This window comes from Osmia bicornis, chromosome 9, assembly GCF_907164935.1.
Source record: "Osmia bicornis bicornis chromosome 9, iOsmBic2.1, whole genome shotgun sequence".
Taxonomy (NCBI): Eukaryota; Metazoa; Arthropoda; class Insecta; order Hymenoptera; family Megachilidae; genus Osmia; species Osmia bicornis.
Genome location: NC_060224.1, coordinates 842,403 through 864,439, shown reverse-complemented (window position 1 = coordinate 864,439; position 22,037 = coordinate 842,403). Strand labels below are relative to the sequence as shown.

The window sequence follows — 22,037 nt, the reverse complement described above, 5'->3', positions numbered from 1 at the left end:
GATTTCGATTCGAAGCAATTATTTTCGAGCAGAAATAGTTTAATTCGACTGGTGTATTTTTAACGAGGGGTAATTCGAATTAGCGTGACTCTCCCGTCTATTCGAACCGATCGGAGCCGACCTTTACGAGCGAAATCGATGATTTCGTTGAGGATCGTAAGATCAGCTTTGCGAGAACGGTAAGAACCTACGGAAACGTGAAGAAACCTTTTCTTTCTCTTCTACGTCTGCACAAGCAGTTGCCGTAATTGCGAAAGCGTCGTTAGAAGAGCCATGCTATGCACATGCGACTAAATTTTGTATTTCGTATTCCGTATTAGTGTGAAACTCGTGGCTGAGAGTTAGGACTCGAGAGCCTTGTATCGACTTGGGCTAATCGTAAAAAGAATATAAAATTGGCGTGTCAGTTGCGAGCAGTGCAAGGGTTAAGCATTACTTCGCGTTAGTATAATTTTAGTCGTCCTCGCGATGTTTCTTCGTTTCCTAGTTAATTAATTAAATTGAATTCGTAACGAGGCTCATCAGTAAACCCCATGACATTTCCCCGATTAATCAACGAGTTAAGCTGTAGCTGTTGGTTCGCGTGTCGACTGGTTAACGAGTCCCAACCACCGATCCACTTGCCAACGCATTCGACTACGTAAAAAAGACACAAGAAACGAGTGTCTGGTACGCTGTAGTGTAGAGATCGGATGGGCAATGGGACAGGGATGGGAAAATGACATCCAGAAATCGTAGATTCAAGATAGAGAAACGCCTTTCCTCGGCTTTTTCTTAGTACAGTTTCTCGAGTTTTGGATCGTCGAAAAAAAAAGAAAAAAATAGAATCGATACGCGTTATCGAACGATGTAAATACACGATAAGAAACCACCCTGTGCCCTATTATGAGGATAAACGAGCGTTTATCGAACACGAACAACGAGTCGACCGGGAAAGAATGTTAAATACCAATTTCCCGTTTACGTTTTCTTTAAACAGGGAAATCGACGTTCTATCAAGATCCGACGAGGAACAGACAATTAGGCACGCGCTGTTATGCGTGCGTGTGTGTATGTGTAATTGCACACGTTCCAGTTAATCGAAGGTTTAGGTCGAACCTTGTACGAATCGAATAAACTCGATCGTTTTTTTCTCTCTCTGTTTCTTTGATAAACACGGAACAAAGAGTAGTTTTCAAAAGCAGTTGTGTTTTCTTTTGCTTCCCTTCTGGCGTGCACGCAAACTTGTTTAGCGAGGGAGAAGAAACGCGTACACTTTCGATCGACCTAGAAACCCTCGTGAAAAAATTCGACGAGCAACCCATTCAGAATTCAATTTCTGCGGCTCAACAGCAGTTTTCGAACAACGTGGTACATCGCTTTTTTTTCAATTGGGTTCTTCTCAAAAGAGACTGTTATTCTTCACGCTATTTCGCTGTATATCGCGAGGGCGGGCTGAAACGTTATTTCTTCTCGGTTATTTAGTTAAAAGTGGTTTCGATTAGTTGATACAAGACTTTTTCAGCCTGCCCTTTTGATTCGCAATGAAAAAACAAAGGAAATAAAGAGATTGAAAATCGATAAATAATCGACCAAGAGCTAGAAGGGTTAACGAGCAAAACAAGATAGGGTAACGACCGAGGAAACACGAAACACGAAACACGAAACACGAAACACGAAACACGAAACACGAAACACGAAACACATAGCACGAAAGGGGTAAGACGGAAAGACGGAAGCAAGACGATTATTCGGGTAACTGAATGGGTTGGGTCGGATGAAGATCGTAATAGGCTTAATTATTTTTCTAGACGAGGTTACGAGAGAAGTAAAAGCAGAAGGACGGACCGCGAAGGTGGGTGCGAAGGTGTCGGTGCGACGTGTAGTGGTTATTGTTCTGGTTCTTGTACTGGTTCTTGGGGTCGTTAGAGGAGGTCGACGACCGGTTCGACAAGCCGGTCGCGTCACCAGGCCATCGCATTCCGCAGCAGAAATCCGCATCTGTAACACCCAACAACCCTTGCCCACGTCTCGTCCATTTCTTCTCCTTCTATCAATCTAAACTTCACCGGGCTGTTCGATTCTCCCGAGGGTAGGGATAAACCTACTGTCGGGATATTTCTTCTTTACTCTTTAAACCCGAATCACCAACTAGGAATTTCTTTTTTTCTTTTTCTTTTTCTTTTTTTTTCATTCCTCTCATTGGCAATGCCTGTCACTTTGACGGTATGGAAAAAAAGAATCTACGTGAAAGAAAACAACTACTACGAGCACGTTTGTTCAGAGAGACATTCCGACACTTCACATACACGTTTAATTCTTTCCAAGTACTTATCGTTGTGCGCTTTCAACTTCTGGCCATCCGTTGCGACCCCGGTCGAATGCCGTTTTACAAGCAACTCGTTATCCGATCGAACAGCGTAGAGTCATAGAGAATGGCAACGGGAAAGTGGAGGTTGTACGTTTTTCGTTAGAGTCTCGCTGTGTGTGAATTTCTGTGAATTTCTGTGACAGCCAACAACTCTCTTGCCCACGTCTCATCCTCTTTTCCTCCCCTATCTGTCTTCGCGAAAAAACGGAAGCCGCGATCCGCGTTAGTTCGATCAAATAAATAAACGAAAAATGGTCAAGATTGTCCTACACTCAGCCCCGATGAACCCAGAATAATGCACTTTCCATGCAGTTCGATTTGCCGTCTCGTTCCCTGAGCGCTCTTTCATCCTTCAATCTCTCTCGTAAACTCGTTAACTTGGATGCATCCAAGACCCGTTAATTCTTCTCGCGGGAAAAGGTAAAAAAACGAGGGGAAGAGTAATCGCGACGCGTTTCCCTTGTCTCCTCGACCATCGAGAAAATGTTTCCCGACAGAACAAAGAGGCGCGTTTGAAACGATACACGCTTGTTTTCTTCCTCGATTTTCAAGCCTCGACACCGTTCCCTTTTCATCTCGAGCTCGCTTGCTCCGGCAAACGACACCGCCTGCTGCTCGAGGGTGTTTACGCGACTTTCTCCTTCTTTCCCCTTTCTCAGACAAAGAGAAACCTTCTTTCTCTTCTTTCAAACGGCAGGCCAGTTTGCACTTAATCCGCACAGAAATCGTTTCTACGTCGACAAATGGCTGGAAATAGGTGAAACGATATGATTTTTTTTATAGCCATCGAGGAAAACGGAAATTGAGGAATAAGGCAGACGAGGGGAAATTGCAAAAGGCAGCTGAAACGCGTTGCACGTGTCGATTCGAAGCACCCGCTCCCGAGAGAAATTCGTCGTTATTATTTTAAACCCGAAGCTGTCGCGATCGATTCCCTCGGGATGAAGATTCGGCACGGACGTTTCTCTACGTACCTCGCGTCTCGAGTATTTCTACAAGGTTTCTCTTATACAAAATCGAATCGATTGTTGGAAGAAGATAAGTGAAACATCGTCAAGCGATTCGACAAAGAGTCGAGATCTTTATTTATCAAGATGGAAACGAATCTTTCGATATCTTCGACTCTCAAACTCTAATGGATACCGGATAATCCTTCGAACGTCTGCTTTGTCGCGAACGACCGATAATCAACCGCATCGTTATTTTCCTTCGACCAGAATTCGCGTACACCTTGATTTTTAGCGAAAGGGTTGATCATTATTGGAAGGACGAAGAGCGCTCGAAAGGTAAACGAGACGGACGCGTTTTCTAAGAGCGATAGCTGCATACTACTAGGCGTTTAGTGGAAGGGAGAGAGTTTCGTCTCCCCGGACGCCTTTGGTTCGGGTCGGGGACCGATAGGTGGCGGCGAGTTGATAGTGTTCTCGCTGGCGGTCGTCTGGCATGAAGTTCAAATATTATAGGAGTTCCGAATTCCGAGACGAAACACCTTTTTCTCCCCTCTTTTACACTACTAGCTTCGTCGTCGCAACGTAGCCTTCGATCAAGCCGAACGAGTTATCTTTCTCGGAGAGAACTGCCATGATAAATCACAAGGGAATAATTCGAAAGGGAATATTTTTGCTAAACGTTTTCCTGTTATATAGGTATATACTTTGTACGCAACGGGTTTATCCTGTGGAATAAATAAAATTAGAATTGCGACACGATTTTTTACCATGCTTCTCGTGTCACACGATTCCATCCATCCGCGTCAGGTCTCGGATAGAAAAAGAAAATCCTGTCCTCGACCCGGTTCTAACCTACCTATAAATATTCCTGTTACGAGAACGAATCGACTGGGAAAAAGATAAGCGAAACTCGATGTTAATCGCAAATTTTCCTCTCCACCGAACCTTTGCCTTTCCGACAAATTCAAATTTACTCGCCGACCTGCTCGCTAACTTTATTATTCGTTCGGATAGTTGGCTAAGCGTGAAGCGACGATTCGAGCGCGCAAATCGTTCTCGATACGCGCGAACGTAAGAAATTGTCCGGCTTTCTTTCGAAAATTTTCACTTTCTCACCAGGGTATCGTAACGGGACGATACAGACACGGTCGCGTTGATTATTAGATCGACGATTAATCGGCGTGCACCGGGTAAATTTACATTCGAATAAATCTGGGCCACCTAGCATCGATTCGTATCGCGAATTTATACAAAGCCTGACGTCACCAGCCACTAGACGACAGCCCAGACGAGAGCTTTATTTTTCTCGTAAAACGCTTCAATTTACGCGTACAATTGTACGGGTGCTCTGCGTAATTAGAAAGCTCGTTAGCTCGAATTGAAATTAGTCACGTTCGTTCTAAGTTTGTTCTAAAAAAGAAGAGGGAGAATGATCGATGGTAAAAAAAATGATTAAAAGGAATCGTAATTAAACGCGTATTCACTGATTGGCGCGTGTTCAAATTTGAAAGGCATTAAGAAGAGGGTGAAATGCCAGGAAGTCTCGTCGTGGCGATTTCAATCTCGAGAAGAATTCCGACTAACCTAGAGGACGGCCTGCAAATTTATTACCGGCTCGAATTGAATTTCCAAGCGAGCGACGTCGAGGTAAACAGCTGTTGGCAGCGGTAGCCCCGAAGCTAGTGATAGAGGATCGACATTGGTCAGACGGCTCTCTCTCCCTCCCTTCCATTCTCATTCATTCTTTCTCCACCTTATTTCCATCCGCTCCATCTCTCGTATCCGGCCACATTCGTCCCTTTAGCTCGATCCGTATCCTTTTTCTCTTTTCATCCGTAAATTCGAACGAGATCGAAAGTTCGAAAGCGAATAATATTCTGCCTCTTTCCGCGAACGCGTGACAACACAATTCTTTCCATTTCGCACAGTCATCCAATTCGTTCATCTATAGAGGTAGAAAACCATCCACTCGCTCTTGTGTACTTGTTCTTGTGCCGTTTCAACGTGATCAGGTGGATTTCTATATTAGAGTACCCTTTAGACGAGGGGTGAGCAGTGAGCTGTGGTTGTGTGGTGCTGTATCGTGGTTGCGGTGCCGGTGGTGTACGAGGTGCTCTGGATGATCGGAGTGATTGGGTACGAGGTGGTGGTGGTGGTAGTGGTCGTGGTGGTCGGGGGTGTAGTCGTCTTGACGGGTGTGGGGCGGGGGCCTCAGTGTACCTTGGACCGGGGGCAGAAGCCGCTTGTCGTAACGCGTCGACAGCAGCAGGTTGTCCAGGATCTCCTTGTCCGACTTGCCCTCCTCGAAGCTGCAACACAACGTATTGTAGCTAGCCCACCGGACCACCATCTTCTTCACTCTCTCCATCGTTCGGTTCGATTTCTTATTCTCATTTATCTTCTTTTCGTTTATCTTCGATTTTGCCTGTAGACACCTCGAAGGTCTTTTCACAAAACACCGACCCTCGAGTTGTCCAACATTCGGGTTTTCTTTTCCACTAGACTAACAGCTTCTACCTTGGAGCGTCACTGAATTATTCCGTATCGAACATCGATCGTGGCTAGATCACGATCGCTAAGATTCTCAAACTCGTCTACGTCGACTATGTAAAACGTGTACGATGCAATCGAACGATCGGGACGCCGATCGAACTTGATTTTTATTATCCTAACGCCTGATATCCTGATCCTCGAATTATCGCGGTGGTGGTTGGCGATCGGTATAAATTTCTTCGGATAAACGGAGCGCGGATCGCAGCTGCGATCTTGTCGGATGCGCATATATTAATATCTCATCGCTTCCAACGGTTCGTCGACGTTCTACGACGATCCCGTCGACGACAACTTTATGGCCGATAAATCGAGTTCGCGAACGAGTAAACTCCCTTCCTTCGACCGGCGTCCCGCTTACGAACCAGGCAAGTTTGCCTGGTATTAAATGTAGAACGAGTAGGTAAAGAGCCTTCGAAAGGTAAAACGAGGCGACATTAGTGACGATTATTATTCGCTATTCCATGCATAAAAGACACCTCTTGCTCGTTGCTCGAATTACGCATCGTTTATCAAATCTACTCTATCGGGACTAATGTCGCTCTCTCGATCCTATCGCAAGCAACAAAGTATTCTACGCTAATTATCTCGCGTTTCTCTCAATTTCTCGACTTAAAAATTCATTCCGTTCTTGTATAGAGGTAAGAAAAAGCACGGTTCGCGATGGAATTCGAAAAGTTGAGAGAAAAGGATACTTGAAAATTGTAATTATCGTAATACGTACATGTCCTCGGCGCGCACAAGAGTGACAAGAGTGAGGGCAAGTGTGAGGATACAGAGGATGGTGAAGATGAGGGAGCTTGCGAGGGAGGTGAGAGACAGCGAGAGGACGGACGAGAGGCGGCCGCCACCACCCGCACACCGCCCTAGCGCCACCCAACCCATTCTATGTCATCTGAAACAGAAAGCACATTCACAAATTTATTCGTTTCGTATAATATTTATCAATTGTTAGATATAGGCAAATAGGAAAAGAGTTTCTGAAAAGAGGAAGACCTGTGGCTGCACTTTCGATCTACGACCTTTCGCCCGATTCGTACGTATCCGACCCACGGGGCACATCGACCCGGCCGGATGAACCTTTTTAGAGGAAACCGACAAATCGAGGTCGAGACTGTGAATAAGAGAGCGGAAATTTCAAAGCTTAAACCACCATTGTCTCGGATAATCTTCAGAATCGCAAAATAAAGTAACCTGACCATGACTGACGAGCTTTTTCTCTGGTTCCGAATAAAAGAGTACTCCCTTCGGGTTTCTTTTTGTTTTTTTCGAGAACAAGTATTTCGATCTTGTCAAAGACAAGCAACGCTCTTGTTCGAAAAATAGTGCAATGTAAACTTGCCAACAGACGCGGCGTTAGCGTGCTTAACGACGTCAACGTCAACGTCGCCGACGAGAGGAGACGTTATCAAAGCGTTCGTGTCTAACTTGACCGTGGCGGCAAGTCGACTCGACTCGTTTTCTCTTCGTGCACTAGCGCTTTTCGAGCACGTTGTTGTGCACCAGTGTTCCGAGTATCTTCGCGAACGCGTCAAGCACCGTTTTCCCTCTTCTCCTTCCTTTTCACCCTCGACCCTCCACCTTGCAGACTCTTTTTTGGTCGCCCCATTGAAAATTCCCTCGACTACTCGAAACTCGAGCTTTCGGTTAACGAACTACGACAAAAGAGATGGAAAGACGAAAACTCCGCGAGGTTGTTTTGGCTCGTTTAAACGTCTGAAAATTCTTCCGGAGAAACAAGTATCCAAATTTTACGAAGGTTTTGACAGGCGACCTTAATGTCCTTAATTTTATTTACACAAATCCTATCAGGCCGCAGTAATGAGATTTTAAACCATCTGGGAAAACGGAAAGTAGCCCTTTCCCGCGTCAAATTGCCAATCGGTGTCTTCCACCTCTGCGGCTTCTAATCCAATAAAGACTGTGTACGAATCAACGTTTAGACGCGAACCCGTTTCAACCTTACGATTAATTTCCCTATCGTCGTTTATTCGGATAAATACTGGACCTATTACGACCTCACGCTACAAGATCCTATCGCATTTCCAGCACTAACGGTACAAACTAATTTCTGCTTGGCACGGTTAATCGAAATTGTTGCGAAATTTCCGTCGAAACGTCCCTGCAATTGCATCGTAGAGTTACCGCGCATAAGAGCTGGAAAATTAAACGATTACCCTGATGGGGCTGCAGCCAAATGGCTTCCCTAGACACCGAATCGAAGAATAGACTTAATTGGCTCGCTAAAGGGCAGGTAAAACGAGTCACCAGGGAAAGAGTAGTACAGACGAACGAGAAACGGATAAGGATCTCTTGATTCTTTGCATCATTAACGACGACAGAGGAAAGGAAATAAGGATAAGGAGTGTCGGTTCGGAAGATAACGTAGCTCGAGGGGTAGCTAAAGAGTTCGAGTAACGCGTCGGAACTATTTAACCCGGCGTTTTTTTTTTCTTCTTTTTTCTACGCTCACCCTAGCCCCGTTTTCTCGCGCAAAAGACACGATCGGCCTCTCGAAGTTTGCCCCGGGCATTTCCACAAGTGGCACGTGTTTGCGGTGGCCTACTACTCGACCAGCTTAAACCGCGCCAGCTAAACTCATCGGGGATCAACCAGTTGCGTGTTTCCATCAATCGACCGACTGCGTACCAACGGTTTCTCTTCTTTTTAAAACGCGAATCTTAATGCCTTTCAATGGTACTCGGAATCTTCTTCGTTTTTTCTTTTTTCGTTATTGAATTCAATTAAATTCCTATCGATTTTCGATCGTTCCCGAGAAAGGATCCCGGAGTATTTTCCCTGAAATCGACAAGATTAAGCGAGGCAGCGATATTTTCAATTTCCTTCGTTAACTCGAGGAAATCGAGTTAATCCTCGACGGTTGATCGTTGCGCTAGCTTACCCGGTAATCTGAATCTGAAAAGGCTCGCGACAATCAGGTTACAGGTGTAGCAATCCACTTAAGAACGACGCTGTATCGCTACCGAGAACGATATTCTTTGGCTTAGCTATACACAACGCAGCTTGTTAATTACTTATCCCACTATAGCGGGAAATTTTCGATAAGTTTGCGACAGGGAAATTATGAACGTTAGGGGTGGCCGAATTCGTCGCGAATTGGAATAGTCGAGGATAGAAATCCCATTTCGAAAGGGTTGGGGCGCGAGTCGTAAGCAACGAGGAGTCTCTGGTAAAAGTGGTCGTGGCCGGTACTAGTCAGACAGGCGGCTAGGTACGAGTAAACGCTACCAACCGTACAGCTGATGTTCGTTCGATCAATACGGGGCGTTGCGGCACGAAACGCTATAGAGTATGTCACGTGGCTTAGCCCGGCCCATTCTCAGTCCGCGACTCCTTTCCACCCACTCCTCCTTCTCTTCTCGACAGCCCTTTCTTCCCTAGCGCCAGGATACCTTCGGTAATCCGCCACCCTTCTCTTTACCTGACCACGCGACCAAACTCGTCATTTTCTTTTCCCTCCCACCCTCCATTGCACTCGCCTCTATCTTCCTTCCGATCCTGCGGCTTTTCTCCCGCGCCCCGAACACCCTCGATTCGAAAGCGAGGCTTTTCACCCTCGCGCGAGTTTGCCGATTAAAACGCGATTAAAACGATTTCACTCGTTCGCCAGTTCGAAATCGTAAAGATTCCAAGACGAAAGGAAAATTGAGAAGGATGCTCGTTGCTTGGGAAATTAACGAGATACGGTATCTAGCACACCAGACACCGAGACGCCATCGTGACCCGCACCCTCTCCATTCGTCGCCCGATTTGCAACGCGTAACATTTCCAGTGCAACGCAATTTTCAACGAAACCTTTCGCTTCGATTCCTATAATTAAGGAGCTACTACTCTCTTTTCTTTGCTTCGCCTAACGAGACTGCGCCGCAAACAACGACAAGCCAGATTTAAAAATACCATTACCCTTCTCCTTTCGTGTTTTCAAGAAACATCGCAAATTGATATAATGAATTTTAATGCCCATCCACGTAACGCTCCTCCTACCCACCCCTCTTTACGTACTTACATAAATCTAGATTCAGCTACATCGATCCGCTCTCGACGATATTTCATCCGTACGATGGCTATGAAATGTTACACAAGTTGAGAAAATTATCCCTGTAGAATAAACCGAAGCTTAAAGTTGTGCTCTTCGACAAGGTTATCCATGAAAATCATGTTGTTTCGAAAGAACAGGGAGCGGCGCCCTTTGATGTTGGACGAACCGTGAAAGCTCTTTGAATTCATTATTAACCTCTCGCAAATTAACGAGATGGGATATCTGTTTTTAATGGAGATTTCAGAGGGTGTCTTTTTATTTATTTTTTTATTGTTTTTTCGAAAGGGGTTTAATGGCGTTCACCGCACGATTTCGCGATTGTTAATTAGTCTCGCTACGACAACCTTGTCCCTTGTTCGCGTCCTCGGGATTGCGTGATTCTCTCCTTCGAACAAACGCGACTCGTGCCGCGCCGCGATTAACCCTTTTTCGCGCATACTTTTCATTTTCCTTTGACGGTCATTCCAGGAATGCATTTTTCCTTATTCGATTTGTCCGGAGACGTTTGAAATCCTATTTCTTTTCTATCGCTTCCTGCCTCTTTTCGCAAACTCGACGACAAAAGTTTCGAATAAGTTCGAAAGTTGCCCGCCGGTTGCACCTGCCATCAACTTTGTTCCGTTATCGCGGGGCTGCTCGATTGTACCTTTCATAACGCGAACTAGTGAATCAACGATGGCAATCGTGTTAGAAAACAAAACGATTCGACGCGACACCGGTTGAGTAGCTTGCGATCCGACACTGCGGCTAAAATCTCGTCCTTAACCTAGCTAGTTAATTCAGCACCTTCACCTTTGCGTGATGTTATCGCAAAATGGCCGATTCCGTGCTCAAGTCGGATCGGCGAAAGTCGTTTCGATCGAATCGATCGTTAAGCTTCCTCCGAGCAAAATTCGAGGAATACCGTGTTCCCTGAGACGTTAAACGAAAGAATTAAATTCTTAACATCTCGTCGATCGCGGTACGACTATAGACCCTATTAATTCAATTTCATTAATTCTCGAAACTGGTTTCCTGGAAAATTAATGAAGCGATCCTTTACTAAAGTCTGAAGAACATACGAGGCAATCAATGCGAACGTTTCGAGTCACGTATTTGACGGATACGTCTTAGACGATTTCACTTGTTCGTTCGCGGTGAAACTTTGATCTTTTCTTCTTTCTTTTACCTTTCTTCCTCCGCTGCTCGTTATTTTCTTGTAGCCGCACGGATGAAGTTTACTCGTATCTCGCGATCACGTTCGTGCCGAGGTAAATTTGAATTTAAATTTAAAACGAAACAGCGGCACGAGCTAGGAATACCTTAGCGTCGCGCTTGTTACATAGACAAATTCCCAGTGAAATCTTACGTGGATACATTCGTATCGCCTTTTACCGTCGTCAGCTATTCAATCTCTCGGCGGAAATTGAAAAAAATATCTCCCCTTTAGCCGGCAATAAAAAGTAAGTAAAGGAAAGAAAATTTTAATGGACTCACCTTAACGTGAGATGTGTGGCTGGTCGCAATGGACGAGGCAGGCTGTTGCTGTTCGTTGTGCAGCTTTTTACTTCAACTTTCGCGGACTCTCATCTTCCTTCTTCCCGGTTGCTTCCGCGAGCAGACCGCTTCTTCACTGCTTCATATCGTTCTCAGACACGTCTGGTAGCAACATCCATCTAGAAGAATATATACATACATCCTAAGATTTCCAACTGTTCTCCGACCGCAACTTTTACGAAGTAAATCGTCTTTTCCAACTTTTCCTGAATAGAAATTTTTCTTGCGAATAACTCGTCTCGTTAATCGGACAAACGCTAATAAAAGTGGGAGGAATTCGAAGAGGAAGTCCGGTATCGTACTTCCGATTCCTTCGGGTAGAAATTTTTCATGCAAATAGGTGGTTGAATGAGGGTGCATCGCGACGCGACTCGACGCGACGCCAAGTCGCGCCAGCTTTCTCGGAATCGACGCTGACCAAGCAAGCACCGACACTGGGGTGTTGGCAGCAACGTAACAACCAACGTGCAACCTTGGCCCCGTGGCCCGATTCGTGCACACTCTCTGCTAAACCACGCTAGTTAGCCGTCTGTTATGCGTCTTCGAATAATTAGCCGAACGTTTCTCGATCTCGTTCAACGACGCTAAATTTTCAACCAAATTCCATTTGCAAAACAACCGTCCGTTCTCCTTCGAAGTATCTCAGTTTTTTCCCTAATTCCTCGAATAATTACTCGGTCGAGTAGCCTCTCTCTCTAAGAACCATTGTCTTTGTTTACCGGAAAAAGCTCGTCAAACGGAAGTAGGACGTTTTTCGGTGCCTCTTAAAGTACCGGCAACTCTCTTCGCGAAAACCGAGGTAAAAATTTCCAAAGTTCTTTCATTATTCTGGACAGTTGCTCCGCAAGACCGATCGCGGCTGCAAACTTTATCGGAAACGTTCGAGTTTTCGTGGAATTTTATGAACACGATCGATGTCGGAAACGACGCCGGACTCTCGACGATTCTTGGAATAAATCTGGTTTTGTAACGTCGAGTATTTGCCGCGTGGATATCGGTTTTTCCTTCGCTCGCGATACCGTCAATTTTCAATCAACAACGATTCCTGGTGAATTTTTTAACAAATTTCACGGATACGCGAACAAATGGGACACATGATGGAACGCGATCGATCAAAGGACGAGCGTAATCCGAGAGATCTCTCGTTCGTGCATTTGATTATTCTTCGAATAAATTTGTCGACGGTAGGGAAATTCGATCGTAGATCGAATTTGTAAGGCTAATTTGAAAGAGTGGACGCGTGAAACGCATCGTGCCGTTCGCGTGGACGTCGTGTCACCAGCACGTGAATATTAAACATTGAACCAGCGAGAGAGTCACGGAACAGCGTGGCGCATTAATGGCGGCTTAACGTGTTCAAGTAGGAAACGTCGCGTGTATCGGGACCATACGCGTTGATACCGGCAAAACGAATCGACTATGTACTTGATCTATACTGAAGAACGTTGCTTGCTAAGAATTTTGCCTGCACCAACACACGATAACACACGAATCACCAAAGATATCGAAGATTAACTCGTCGCTTCGACGTCTCTGTTCCCCCGAAAAGAAGACGTTATCAAGTCTATTCGTAGCAGCGTGTAATCGTAAGCACGAGTGCTTTTAAAAATATGAAATCGGTTCGACTGGTGAATGCCAGGGAATAAGGTTAACGTGTCAGGAGTAAAGCTACGTGTACACGTATTTCCGAGAAAAACTGCCCTAGCTATAGCTTAATAAGCATAAACATACTTTTTCTCCTTCCTCCACGGTTCGCCGCCGTGGAAATTGGAATAATTATCACCTATAGGTCGCTTAAACTTTCCACGAGACTTTGGAACGAATCAATTAAGCTCGTTAACCATTCTTACCCTCGTCAATTATTAAGAAAAATCGATAAACGCGATAGAAGAGTTTTAAAAAGGATGGAAAATCCTTGTTACGAGTAGCGATACATCCGACTAGGATCGATGAAATTATGCAGTCGGAAGGGGAACCGTCAACGGGCAACATCCGTCAGCTAGCCGGCTATCGATCCAACATGCTATTTTTGCGTAGGCGTCCTGTTTTCTCTAATAACTAGAATAATGCTGTGAAAAAGCATTCGTCCAACGTTAGACGTAGGAAAATTCGAACTTGATTCTAATTAGGATAGAGAAATCGCTGGTAATACCAAGTGGCACGCATCGATGCGACAGTTTTATACCTTGGCACCGTTTCCCGCAAACGGCGGCATGCAAAACCCGACGACACGCACACAATCGCTTTCCCGTTGCACCTAAGCTCGGATAATGCAGCGCGACGAGTTTTCGCAGCCCCGGGAAATGGAGTTTGAAAATATTATTCTTCCATCCATCCTGGTTCCCGTTATGTTCCACCTACCAACGTGTCCTGAAAATGCGGAAGAAGCACGCAAAAATTCCTTTCAAATAATAAATCAATCGGAAAGTTTATCCTTGAACGATTACCCTTTAGCGGTGCCGCATAGTCGTATGCGAAAAATGGTCGGAACTTCTTCAACTCATTTATTTTGTATTAAATGAACATACAGGTGACAATGGAATAAAGTTCGTATTCAAATAAATTTGTTACATTATTTTTCCACGTAATAAAAATTTCGAACCCGAAATGGTCGGAGCCCGTAATATCGGGTACCCGCACATCTCTAGTAATTAAGCTGAACCTTGAGATCTTAATATTTCAGAAAAGTACAAACTAAGGAGTGTTTTCAACGCAAAGCTAGTCACTTTTCCGACAAAAGCGTCGAGGTTCGCTGGCAGAATAAATTCTCGGTGCAAACAAACTCGACGGAAGTTTAGTGCGTCTCTGAAATCTAGCAATTAAGGTCGTCGTCGTCCGTCTGTGACGTACAGGCTTAATCTATTTTATCATTCGGTGATCCATCGTTCAAAAATCGGACACAATGAACGCTTACGATCCGGAGACAATGATAAGACCGTGTCGAAAATAATCCGGGCTAAGGTAATTCGTAATACGCGAAAGGAAAAATCACGATCTACGACAATGATGGAACTAGGATGGAAAAGTAACTTTCGTGAGAGAGCTCGCACCTGTCCGAGGCTACCTGAATCGTTGCTGCATTCAGCGAGACCTACTTAACGTATCGTACGCGTTTCCCTTTGTCTCGCGATAATCCTTTGTCGCGGAAACTATTCCATGGGTTGGATAATTTTAGAACGTGTCAATAAAATTGTACGCGATCCTACCATTGCCCGACTTACCTCTATCAAGTTTATATTCTCCCCTAAGGACATTGAGAAAGAAGAGGGTTAGACATTTCTTCGGTTCGTTCAGGTGTGATCGAAGCTCGTTGAAAAATGCATCGTACGCGACACGATTACCAGCGAACAACTAACAGAATCGAGCGTAATTTCCAGACACGTCGCGATAACGAATGATCAATGATCTAGCTTTCTGCCTAGTTCAGGTGAAAGTGGATCAACCGGGTGAAAAACACACCACGCGTTTATCTTTCCTCCTATTCGAGGGTAAATAGGATAAATAAAGGTAATATCGGCTAATTGAAAATAATACCTTGACCATTTATCCATTTTCTACTTTAACGCTTTTAAATTAGGTCTTCGCGGACTTACTCTGTAACTTTTGTTTCTTCAACAAGTCCACCGTTCGGATACTTTGTGATAAACTGGGGAATAAAATATTCAAGCGTTCAACTATTCACGCAAAGCATAATTCGCGGGTAATATTTATTTTACCTCGAATCAAGCACTCTTTGCTTGTGTACATTTGCACGCGTTATCAGATCGAACATCTAATACAGTGTATCGTATTTTCCTGATATCATCTTACGTTCGATACTGATCCAGTCTTTTTGGAATCCGATTAATTGCGTCGCATTGAAACGATTCGCGTGATTGATCGATAAATTCTACGATTGCGATGTCAGAGCCAATATTTCAGCCTAATCATCCGGCCTAATAATTATCCGTTAGATTATCGGACACGACAGAAGAGGACATATAAACATACCAGTTACATCTGCTCTTCTGATTTCGATAGAATACATTCGTTTATCGTTTAAAAAAGATACCACGAATCCAATTTACTGGAAATCGCAAAGGAAACGATTAAATTGATAAATTACACGATACGATAGAAAGATATTACTGTAACAATGATTACTTGCTGGAATATTATTTTCCCTTTTATAAATTTCAGTGTTGTCAGCCGTCAAAGAGCTCCGCGACAGAATTTATCATAATTTATAGTTGGTTGGATATCGGTGTCGCGTTTGAAGCTCGTTCTTCCGGATATATTCGATGGAGAGGAAGTTCGATCTTTAGCCAAGTGGCCACTCGATCCTCTGAATCGACATTACAACGGAGAAACGTCGAGATTCTAAGATATTCTTGTACCTCGAGCATCACCTCCTTTCCCTCCGTGTAATCTCTGTTCCACGACTTTCATTACTCTTTATAAATATTCGATCTGACAATCGCGTTAAAACGATAAGGCGAATCATTTTCGCTGCGATAATGAACGCGTTAATGAATAAACTTACGCGAAGGAGAATGTTTCATAAAATGGCTGAAAGAGGAAAGCAAAGGTTCGGATATAAAGCGCGACCTGGCCTTCGACGAGACCGTGACACGGTAGTATCATCCGGTACCAGTCAGACTAACTGGTAAAAGAAGTTTCAACGCCTTGAGATTCGATTAAATTGCTCATTTAATCGTTTAATTTGTAGGGAGAGAATAGTAGAAATTATAAATCATATCAGTTGCCCAGCTAGCACAGAAATTTCGTGTAATACGTGCGGAGGGTTGAACGGAAAGAAACAGGGTTAACGACCCACTCGAGAAAAGGCTTAGTTTCCCATTTTATCCGGGATCCTTTAAAATACGACCGATTCGGTAAAAGCAGACCACGCGAAACGGGACTGGAAAGACAGGACGGTTCCATTATGCTCATAATTGTCGTACGTGGTGCTTCTGTGGCCCGTTTTTATCTCCTCCCGTAAACCATGTTTCTGTAAAGTAGGACAATTACATATACATATATGTATTGTATATGTGTATTGTGCAGTCGCATCCATATATACAGAACGCCTGGTTTTAACCGTGGAAACATTGTGCGAACGAAGCACGGAAGTTTTATCTTCTCGACAACGACTAACGTCTTTCACGTTCAAGTGCCAATTATATTCTCGCTTTAATTTGGAATATTTACGAATAAACTAGCAAGGAAGAAAATAAGGTTCTCCTTTTCTAGCTTTTCCACGTGTACTATCCTATAAGAAACGAAGGAAAGGAAAAAAGGGATTCTTATACTAGTCTAAAGTGTGATACGATGAGGTTAATCACGATGATATCGACTTATCGCTAAACATTTTTGATCGACTTCCCGATTGAATACTCGAGAGCACTCATCTCGACGGATCGTCATCAAACCGATTGGTGTTCGCACGATATCGATAAGCCGTTCATCCAATTTCTACGATCTACAAAGTAATCAGTATGTACATTTTTATTTTTACACAATTTTTCGAAGATAATTACACAAGGTGTAATTAAGTTAACCGGCGATTAACAGTTTCCATTGTTAGCGGATTAAAATGTCAAAAGGATGTTTGATAAGCAAACTTTTATTTGTCGTTCAATCAGCGTTGTTCGTTAACGGTGACAGTGTCATCGATATTGCGTTATGCGAACAGAAGGTAATCCCAAAGGCGTTGCTCCGCATTTGCATCGGTTATCGATTAACGCGACGATAATTCGAACTGCATGCCACGATTAAAATATCCGTTCCCGAATATTCTCGAATCGGCGAGCAATTTTATTCGCGTTTTTCCTCGAGCGAGAAATAAAAATTCCAAATCTTGATAAATCTTCGCTCGCCGACCAAGCAACGGTATCAATTTTTCTAGCGAGACGATAATTAGCGTCGATAACGAACCGTCCCGCCTCCGACCAACCTACTTCCTCTACGGACATTTTTTCACTCTCAAAGGTGTGCAGCTCGCGATTATTACTAATGATCCGAGCGCGTATTAAATCACCTTTCCCGGCCTTCACCCCGACAACAGTATTTTCGTTGTCTAGCAGACTGTCCTTCGTACATTCCCGAAATAACTCGACAACACAAGAGAGCCCAGTCGATCCCAATAAGACTTGGCACAGTTACGCCTAACGACATCGGTAATTAAACGGAATAATCGGACCAGCCAGACTTTGCGTCTGAATTTTACGCTTCTTCGCTGATTTCAAATTACCAGCTTGAAACTAGGTAGATTTTCAAACTTTGGATTCCGATTGTAGCAAGTTTCGAGTAGGTGCTCGCGTCTGCATCCCTTTCGCGAATTACCCTAATACCGACGGGTCAAAGCGGCAACTAAAAGCGATGGTAAATGGGGTCGGTCAGTCGTCGATGCCGTTATACGGCAAGGAAGCCACCCTCTCCCACCCTCTGCTTTTCCTCTGACGTCACACCGCAGACAGAGGATCAACCCCCTCCTTTTCACCCCATAGCTTCCGTTTCGGGTCAACCGAGGTCGGACCGTAACACCCTGTTCGACTTTCGCCTACTTCCTTCCTTTTCTCACTTTTTCATTCCCACAGTCTCCTTATCGTCGTTTACAAGAGTATCGGCTTGTAAATTCGATATGAAAAACCTCCAAGATTCCATGTTTCGTTAAGGAATTTTCGCTGTTTGACGGGCGGAAACGGAAACGGAATGCAACTGCTCTGTTTTAGGTAGCCAGTCGGGTGACAGCTTTCGATAAAACTTTCCCCGCGGTGAAAATCCGCGCTTCGCAACCCTCCGGTTGATTGTTGCTTGTACAACTTTTAAACGAGCAAGCTTCGAAACCGATACAAACTTTCCCGTTAATCCCGGTAAACCTCCGTTCCCTTTATCATATAATTCGAGAAAGATTTATTTTTTCTTTAATTGTACGCTGCTCGTCATTCGTGAAACGGGAATACGTCGAAGAGGTCGGCGAAAAAAAATATTTTTCCAACGAAAGACAGCCGGTTTATTTTTAACTGAATTGCCTGGTTCAAAGCATCCCGGTGTACACATAATCCTGAATAGTCGACGAACCGACTCACGGTTTTACGACGAGCAAGAGACAACAGTATCGCTCGAGATTAATTCAAATATTTGCTCTCGTGCCTTCGCTTTTCACACAGTAACTGTTGCAAAGTCGAAAGAAAAAACGCTCTCTAATCTCGAACCAGGATGAAATTTAACGAAACTTACACAGGAGCTTTGATAGTAACAGACGTTGCAGGAGTATGCAATTTTCCGACAGCAAGCCGGTAGCTGTCGCAAGCCCTTCGGGAAATCGCCGGTATAGTTTGCGAGATCGTTCAACTAATTTCGAGGGACCGTCAGAAACGGCAATTCCAAATTACCGGTATGAATAATTGACCAGCAACGTTCGCCTAACTTTCAGCTAATGTGTCAAACACCCATCCTGTAAATTCAAAACTCTCTCGATCCTATCTTTGTCCTTTGTTTTCGCAAACATTTCGAATAATTAACCCGAAGGGAACGGCTGCAGGTGGAATAAAGTACGGAAGATGAAACGATGGAACAAAGTACAGAGAAAAGGTGCGATGCTTTGGTTTAATATTCAGGAGCAGTCTCTCGGCTCATCTGCCTAACGTAATTTCTTTCGTGAAAAATTTCGAGACGTCAACGAGAAACAGAATATTGCTAGAAAAATTGAGTGAAAAACGAAACGGCGAAGAAACGACGAGGCGCTAATACCGGAAATAATAACGAAAGCTGCAACCGACAAACCTTCCTATAAGGGTGCTGCTTTAATTCTCAGCTTAGGAAACCCCGGTGATTCCGCGTGTCGTTCGCTCGACGACACGCGATCCTCAACGATGCTCACGATTCGCTAAACCTCGATATTTTCCAGCTCATAGAATCTTTGAATCCTATGTTTAACGCGTCACCGCATTTATTCCATCGACCGTTTCTCCGCTTCGTTTCTTACCACTTCGCGGGATTACTCTAAAACCCCCTGAAACAACGCTTCTTACCTTTATTCCGCCCCGATACCTCACTCAAAGTATTTTGGTAGAAAGGACATTGCGAATCCACGCACACTTTTCGAAAAGAATCCTCCAGTTTCGACTTATTTTCCTCAATTGGCACTTTGGCACAATATATCATTCGTATTCTACGAATCTTGCAGAGAAAAACGGACCAAGAAAACCAGTCTTTATTTCTTATTATCCCGAGAATCGCTTCTTCTGGGATCTTCCCCTAGTTCTGGACAACGATATTTCCTTCGCCCTTCCATTAATCGTTAATTAAGCAACATCGAGCGCATCGATCTGTCGCTAAAGTTATTAAAAAACCAGAGTCCTTTGTTCGTTGAAACAGCGCGGAATGTAACGCGTCGTTAAACCGCGACTATTGACTCCCATCGCGTTTCGCCCGTTCGTTTCGGCTAAACTGTATGTATATTGTTTTATTTTTATCAATGTGGGTCAGTAACGACGATAAAAAAAGTTGGCATGCAGAAACGACCTTTAACGTTTCAACGTCAAATCAAAATCGTCGAGACCTTAAACGGATCTTAATCTCCATTTGAAAACAGGAAACGTCCATCATAAATGTTTTTAATCATTATCTTAAGCAAAATAATAAACGAGGAATAATTAATTTGATTTGCACGATAAGTGGACGAATCTTCAGATCGATCGACAGATTTTGCTAGCTGAAAAGTTAATTGAAAAAAAAAAAAAACCCAAATCGAGATTCGAAAAATGAAGCGAGGGGAAGAACCGGGGTGACGTGTTCGAAGAGTTCCGTGACACGTGCGTAATAATTGAACAGGCCGATCGGTCGATTGATCGATAACCCTCTTGAAAACTAGATTAAAAGCCCTCGATAATAGTTTAGCTACGCGTCTCTTGACCTCCTCTTGCAGCGTGCTTAATATCGGTCGAAAAAAAAAAAATCTGATGATAAACTGCTCGAACGATTCAAGGAAAAGATTTCAGATTAATTACAAGATTACGTGATACACGGTCTCTCTAGCGCTACCCGTTTTCAACTATAAATACCGTTCGACAAGTACTTCTCGTATCACAAGTGAAATAAACTTTCGCACAATGGAGAAGTACGTAGCGATCCTGGCTCTCGTCGCCGTAGTGGCTGGTAAGTTATTAAATATAATAACCCTTCCCTTTTTTTTTATTTCCTATTAAGAAATGTTCCTGGTATAATTTCTGTTAACGAACTTACGGTCGATAAGGTGTTAAATAATTCTTGCTCCAATTAACAAACACGGATAAAACAGAAAGGAGCTTCCAAATGGGCAAAGTTTCCAAGTCGAATTACTCGAAGGGTAGTTCGTCGGTAATACTCCCGACATTATCCAAGTCACCAGGAAGAGATCTCTAATTTCACCTCTATTTTACTTCTACTCTTCTCTTCCTGCTATGTAATTCTTATGTAATTTCCCTAGGAATCCCCGTGGATCAGACCTTGGAGAAGGTCGATCTGAGGATGGACGGTCGTATCGTTGGTGGAGAAACAGCATCCATCTCCGAAGCTCCCTATCAAGTCAGCTTACAAATGAATGGTCGCCATTTTTGCGGAGGTTCCATAATCGGGAGTAACTGGGTGCTAACGGCTGCCCATTGTGCCGTCTATCCCGTTAACTCGTTATCCATCCGTTCCGGATCGACTAACGTCAATTCCGGTGGCGCTGTGCACAAAGTACAACAAGTGATCAAACACGGAAGCTACCAAACTAACGCTAGAGGTATTCCAATCAACGACATTGCTCTTTTCCGTATACAAGGGTCCTTCAGTTTCGACAACAACCGCAAAGCAGCGGCACTATTCCAAGGAAATTCCGCGAGTCTGACCGGTAAAAACGCGTTGATCACCGGATGGGGAAATACAAATTCGGGAACACCGACGGTGCTGCACAAAGTGACCGTTCCTATGGTCCAGACACAGGAATGCAGCAACAATTACAGAAACTACGGTGGAGTACCTCAAGGACAAATCTGCGCGGGACTCGCGGCTGGTGGCAAAGACTCCTGCCAGGGTGACTCCGGTGGCCCACTGTTCCTTGGTGGAAATCTCGTGGGAATCGTTTCATGGGGTATGGGATGCGGCACGCCCAAATACCCAGGTGTCTACACCGACGTCTCTTACTATCGTCAATGGATCCGTCAAACCGCTGGAATTTAATTCATTGATCGACGATACTTGGAACGCTCGTCTAATCGATACACAAGAATCATTAGCGATTTTTAGGCTCAATTCTATTCTTCATCACCGTATCGATTCGTCGAGTAACTTTGCCAAAGGTTAAAACGAATTTGCGATAAAACTTTCCTATAAATTTTTATATGATAAATGATGCAACGTGGATTGTATATAAATAAATGATTCTTGCTCCTTGTTTTCATTAATTTCGCCTGTTTATAATAATGCAATCGTAAACCAGATCCTCTAATCGCCTAACAAAAGGAAATTCCTACTTGAAAGCCCTATTACGCGTATCTGTCTGTATAATAATTGCACAAGATCAACCAAGAGTAACGCGATATAATAAATTTTATCAAGATATCGCGGCCTTCGTCGCTACTTC

At 44.0% G+C, this 22,037-nt stretch overlaps 2 protein-coding genes across 13 annotated transcripts in view; one reads left to right on the top strand and one right to left on the bottom strand.

Annotated features, from left to right (window-relative positions):
- The window catches only part of LOC114873088 (glutamate-gated chloride channel), a 45,151-nt gene that overhangs the window by 17,879 nt on the left and 5,235 nt on the right, over positions 1-22,037 (bottom strand). For 9 of the 12 annotated variants that reach the window (XM_029181007.2, XM_046287063.1, XM_046287064.1 and 6 more), the window contains exons 2-4: positions 11,387-11,565; positions 6,575-6,745; positions 5,521-5,609 (exon numbers count right to left, since the gene is read on the bottom strand). In XM_029181007.2, coding sequence (XP_029036840.1) covers positions 5,521-5,609; positions 6,575-6,735 — 250 coding nt within the window. In that variant the 5' untranslated portion in view covers positions 6,736-6,745; positions 11,387-11,565. Of the gene's footprint in view, positions 1-1,827; positions 4,697-5,334; positions 5,610-6,574; positions 6,746-11,386; positions 11,566-22,037 lie in introns of those variants that run through there. The other 3 variants (XM_046287062.1, XM_029181013.2, XM_029181016.2) reach the window with 3 other exon arrangements.
- On the top strand, positions 20,476-21,858 carry LOC114873090 (trypsin alpha-like). Its single transcript, XM_029181023.2, is given in 3 exon segments — positions 20,476-20,587; positions 20,898-21,612; positions 21,614-21,858. Coding segments are annotated over 3 exon segments (906 nt in total). The 5' UTR covers positions 20,476-20,541; the 3' UTR covers positions 21,759-21,858.